The sequence below is a fragment of the Gavialis gangeticus genome, unplaced genomic scaffold, assembly GCF_001723915.1.
Source record: "Gavialis gangeticus isolate Ggan-Ray unplaced genomic scaffold, GavGan_comp1, whole genome shotgun sequence".
Lineage (NCBI taxonomy): Eukaryota > Metazoa > Chordata > Crocodylia > Gavialidae > Gavialis > Gavialis gangeticus.
The window spans coordinates 2,775,090-2,780,443 of NW_017728998.1; the positions used below are offsets into that span (position 1 = coordinate 2,775,090).

Sequence of the window (5,354 nt, forward strand, 5' to 3'; positions counted from 1 at the left end):
CCGACTTCATCCCCCCAGAGCTAGGAGGACTGGGAGGTAAAGAACTGGAGGGTACAAAGCTCCCAGGACACGGCGGAGGTAGGAGTGGAGTCCAGCACTCATGGAGGGGGCGAGAGATGGAGCAAACTCTGAGCTAAGGAGATGGTCGCTCTCCAGGGTGTGCCAGAAACGAGCTGTGCAAAGGTCCTGCTTGACCTCTCCCTTCTGCAGGGGATACCACGTTGCAAAGATGAACAAAACGATCCCCCGGGCACCCACTGGGAAATAGGCCGGCTGGCACCGAACGGCCCAGGGAACGCCTCGTGCAGACGGGACAAAGATGAAAGCTGGGTCAGCACCAGCAGGACGAGGGCAACGACCTCGTAGCGCGCTGCACAGCTCAGCGGATGATTTGCTTGGCTACCGCAGCCTCTTTCCTCTGCTCAGGCAAGGCAGCGAGGCCACAAGGCTCCTGGCTGAAGTGCCAATGCCTTGCTGCCTGCCCTGACAACATGCCGCGAGTAGCAGGAGCATCAGGGGAGCCTCACGAGGCCATTTCCAGCCTAGCTCCCACAGGGAGTCACTTCCCGCCCCGCTGATGCCTCCCTCACCAACCCCTGGCAGGTGAACGCCGCGTGACGCCGTGCCTACGCGGGTTGCCCGCCCTTCGACGCGTGCCCAGATCGCGCTGCCGCAGCTGCTCTGCAATTATCCCAGTGCTGTTGCAGACGTGCGCTGTGCTTTCCGCGGGAGCGGTACAGCCCGTGTCCTGAAAGCCAACAGCACGTGGTCACCACCCGGTTCTGGAGGCCCCGGGGTCTTGCCCCCGCACCGGGTTATTTGGTCATTTTTCCCCACTCTCAACATCAAACCCTTGGGAAGCGCCTGGAGCCAGTGGAAGCTGAGTGGTGTCTCTAGCCAGGTGCCAAGGCTTAAGCAAACCAAGGAAGATGGGAACCAACCTCTTTTTCTGCGTTGGGCATTTGGGTGTTTAACCCTTGCCTGCCTGCAGCTCTTTATCTTTAGCCCGTACCTGACATCCTTTCCTGCCTGGTTGTGGTCTGGACAAACATTAACTAAGGCTCAGTCCTCGGCAAAAACTTCTCACTCCCCACAGCTTTCACATGCAGAGGCATGGAGGATGAGTCTTGCACAGGTCAGTAGGCAAAACCAGTGGGGGACCCAGGAGTCCCGGAGCATAGGTTTGCATCTGAAGAGACATGGAGCAGTTGCAAACCCTCCTGGCACTGCCTATAAGCCAAGCCAAGCATGTTTCCCTTGGAAGGCCCTGGTGAGATGAGGATCAGGGCTGCAGGGTCTTTTCTATATGAAGCCTGTTTCACTGAAACACACTGCTATCGATTATGAAACCCCGAAGCATGCGTAGAGCTGGCCAGGCTGGGAACAGGCATCTGTCATGGCTCCCAGCCATGGGCATGAAGCAGTTAAATCCTATTGTTAATTCAAGCCTCCCTCTGCCAACGCCACTGCCATCTCCAGCAGAACAGGTGCACGGCAAGCGCCTCCGAGAGCGTCAGGTGACTCGCACCTGGCGGACGGCACGGCCGCCGAATACAAAGCTGGGCTGCTCCGGCTGGCAGCCTTTGGGTCATGCAAGCATCTCTCTCCTGGCAGCAGCCTTTGCGGCTCTGCCCGGGTTTAGGGCCGACTGCCGGGGTGCACATGCTGCCCTGCCCTGCCCTGCTAGCAACAGGCGGCGGGGCTGGGAAATCCCTGCTCCAGCAAAGGGCAGGCCTGAGCAGATGGGATGGTTCCCTTCCTCGGCTGACCTAGATTCAGCCCCCAGAAACTTCCCGCTGAGCCGTGGAAATAATCGGTTTAGAGGCCGGGAAAAGGGGCAGCATGGGCGAGACAGCGCCAGCTGTTTGGGCTCGCACGCAGGGAATTATCAAGACAATACCCAGAGGTGAAGCGTGCGGCCTCCCCGTATGCTCCGAGTCGGGCGTCTTGCAAAATGCACCAGAACGTGCAGCGAAGCCCGAGGGAGGTTTCGATGGCAAGTCGGCCTCGAGTCAGCCATCAGCCAGAGGCTCAGGGCCAAGCCCGGTGCTAGGGTGAGCAGCCAGCAAAGGTGAGACTCTGCTGTGCAAAGCTGACACTTCCCGAGGGGCTGAATTTAGTTTGCAGGGCAGGGCATGGGAAGCACCCAGCAGCGGGGAACTGGGAGGGAACGCTGGCCAGAGGCACGTCTATTGCCCGCTGGGAGTTGGCCCAGCCAACGTACAACAAGAAAGAGCAAAAGACATCTGTTATGTGAGCCTCCGTTCTCTGCCAGCTCAGGCTGGAATGAATGAGCATCAGCTAACGAGGCCCGGATTCCCCGCTTTGAAATAAAACTGGTGTTTTGCAAAACCAGCACAAGCCAGCAGCACAGCACATGCTCTGTTCCCGTCCCAGCCCGGCCCCGGGAGCACGGCTCCTCCCAGACACGGCTGCCTTGCAAGCACTTTCGTAGTTTAGACCTGTCTGTAAAGGGCACCGCGTTCCTTCTGGGTGAACAGCACTACAGGACCGCCGAGACGGGTTAGACTTCACGTTGCAACTCAGCACCGGGCATGCAAAGTTGCTTGCTTTCCTATGGTGTGAGTGAATGCAGTGGGTTTCTGCCCACGTGAACAAGCGGGCTGGAGGCTGGCATATTGCATGGAGGTGCAGCAAGAGCTTGCCATGTTCCAGTCCTGGCCTCCCCAGACCCCTCGCACAGCAGCGCTTCCCTGCTGGACTCCCCCAGCTGCTTGGGCTTCAGCTCCAGCCTGGAGAGAAAGTCTCCTTTGAACCTGCTGCCTATCACAGGACCCATCTCTGGCTAGATGGGAACCTACCTCCGTCAAAGCCGGGCACCACTCAGCCCTGTTGTATCCCACGGTGGCATCAACAGCTGCAATAGGTTATTTTTCCACCCACCCAAGCCCTCCCTGGGGTTTGCTCTCTCTTCTCCTGGGTGCCTTGGAGAACCGTGGAGGCCTAAAAGTGCCATGCAACGTAATAAATTAGGGGTATCAGATTGAGTCCGGGGCCTGAGGCTGGTCTGGCTGTGGATGCTGCATTCAACACACACCCTGGACCGGCCCCGTGTGCTGCGTGTCACGGGCGGGGCCAAGGCCAGTGCACACTGCGCGTGGCACATGATCTGGTCCGAGGCACACCACAAGCAGTGGATGGGTCTAGTCGGAGACCCAAGGGCAGAGTTCACAGGGTTCTGCAGGCCAGATCTGACCCCTGGGCTGTGCTAAAAGATAGCACAATGCCCAGGAGAAAGAAGAGCCCAATTACTATCACGGAGTCACAGGGAATGAGCTTCTTATCCGGGCTCTGGGGAGCAGAAATGCCTTTCCCCCCACCCCATTTGGAAGCCATGGGACAGACAACCTGGCTGCATGCTACCTGGGTGCCGTGCTCATCTCCCTGCGCATGGATGACATACGCCGGGCCTTCCTCTCTCGAGGTCTCGGCGGCAATGCGCACCTCCACCCCTGGCAGCGGGGTCCCCACGGAGCCTGGCGGGAGAGGAAGCAAGGGCATGAGGTGGTCAGATAACACAAAAGAAACAATTCAGGGACATCACGGTGAGGACTGCTCCCTGGCCTCGGATGCTCCCTGCCAGGGGGGCTCCGATCACACATGCCTCATGCACGTGCGGGCAGAAGCTACCTGCCATTGCTAAAGCAAAGTGGATTTGGATTAGATCTGGGGAAAACTCTGCAGCAGTGAGGCAGTAGAAAACACTGTCCAGGGAAGTGGTGGGACCCCCTTTCACTGGAGACTTTCAAGAGGAAGTTGACTAAGCCTTGGACAGCAGAGGTGTAGTCAGTAAGTCCTTTGCCCCAAGGCAGTGTTTTCCAAGCCTGTTGGGTTAATGTCCCATTTACTGCCACTTCCCTCACCCCGGGAGTCCCAGATTCCCTCGCCAGCGGCAACGGGCCACGGGGACTTTGGGGGCATGCAAAGCAGCAGCTGCAGCATGAGAAAGGCTGAAGAAGAGGTCTGCCCACCCCTGGCTGCACTGGCCCTGCCCACCCGCTGCAGCACAGACACCGGGGTGGGGGGAACCTCCGTTCTGGCTGGTAACTGGTACCCTGGTTTTGCTGTGGGGTTCGTGCAGGAAGAGCACGGTCTGCCTTCTTGCAAGGGGTTGGCCCCCAAAGAGCCCTTCTAGCCTTACGTGATTCTGTAAGGCTGGAAATGCCTAGAATAGCAAACGCTTCTCCGTATCCGAGCCGGTCCCTGGGGTCACTGCCAGAGCCGGTGTCAGCATGGCCTCACCGCTCAGGAATGGAGCAGTGCTTAAAAAGAAAAATCCCAGAAGGCCCCAGCGTGAGAGCAACTCATGCCTTTGGTGCCACACCGGCTCGCCAGAGCAGGCAGAGGCTTAACGGCGTAAGAATAGCCAGGGGTTAGCTCAGTTTCCTATGACATCAATGCGCCGCCTATAAAACACGACGGGAGAAAAGCGAAGATCAAAACGCATCGTTATGTTACAGGTTTCGGTTTTCAAAGCAGGGGAAAATCTGACACGGCATCAGGAACAACTGCCTATTATAAGCGGCAAGATGGCCCAGCAACCCAGAGCTTCCCAAACTTGCCAACAGCAGGAGTCTAATCGATGACCTTCGCCGTGTGCGAAAAAGGGGGTGCGCCGGTCCAGGAACCCCCCACGGATGAGCCGGCTTGTTTGCTAGTGGGCCCCTTGCAAAGCATTGCAAGCCAAGGTCGCAGGCATTTGCTTCTGAATGCCCGGAGGGTTTGGTAAAAGGCTGTCCCCACGCTGGGACACTGCATCTCTGCGCCTAACGCTGAACCTGGGCCCAGCCACCCACGAGGCCGATGAAAGCAAGCCCCTCAGGGAGCATCCCCAGCAAGTAGGGCACAGTGCGGAGACTCTGCCTGGTGGGAGCACAAGGGGACCCAACTGCAGAGCTGGGTCTGATCAAAGCAGCAGATGCCAGCGGTCTGCAGCGGTACCAGAAGCCGGAGCCCAGGCAGTTCTCTGCACAGGCCCCATGTCTCGCTCTCTGCACCTCTTTCGACTCAGCCACCCCAGCAGTAAAACATGGATAATGATTTTGAGCCCTTGCGGGGGAACTCCATGAGGCTTCTGCAAGGCTTAGCCTCATCTCCCTGCCTCTGCAGTTTCCTCCTGATTGCAAAGCTCCCCTGATGGGGGAAGACTATCTCCAACCATGCTCAGCAGTGGAACAGTACTGTCCGAGTGCTGTCTACCAAAATGGGACTTGTGTCCCGCAGCAAAAATATGGGGTGAGAGAGAGGCCCATCTGACACAGAGGGTCTTTTTTTTTCCTCCCTTTGTTTTTTGCCTTGAATCCCAAGGGACTTTCTTCCTCCTTGCTAGCCCT

At 58.0% G+C, this 5,354-nt stretch overlaps 1 protein-coding gene across 1 annotated transcript in view; it reads right to left on the reverse strand.

Annotated features, from left to right (window-relative positions):
- Nucleotides 1-5,354, reverse strand: part of ACSF3 (acyl-CoA synthetase family member 3) — a 112,554-nt gene that overhangs the window by 76,449 nt on the left and 30,751 nt on the right. The window contains 1 exon segment of the mRNA XM_019505384.1: nt 3,385-3,497. Within this exon segment, the coding sequence (XP_019360929.1) occupies nt 3,385-3,497 (113 nt within the window).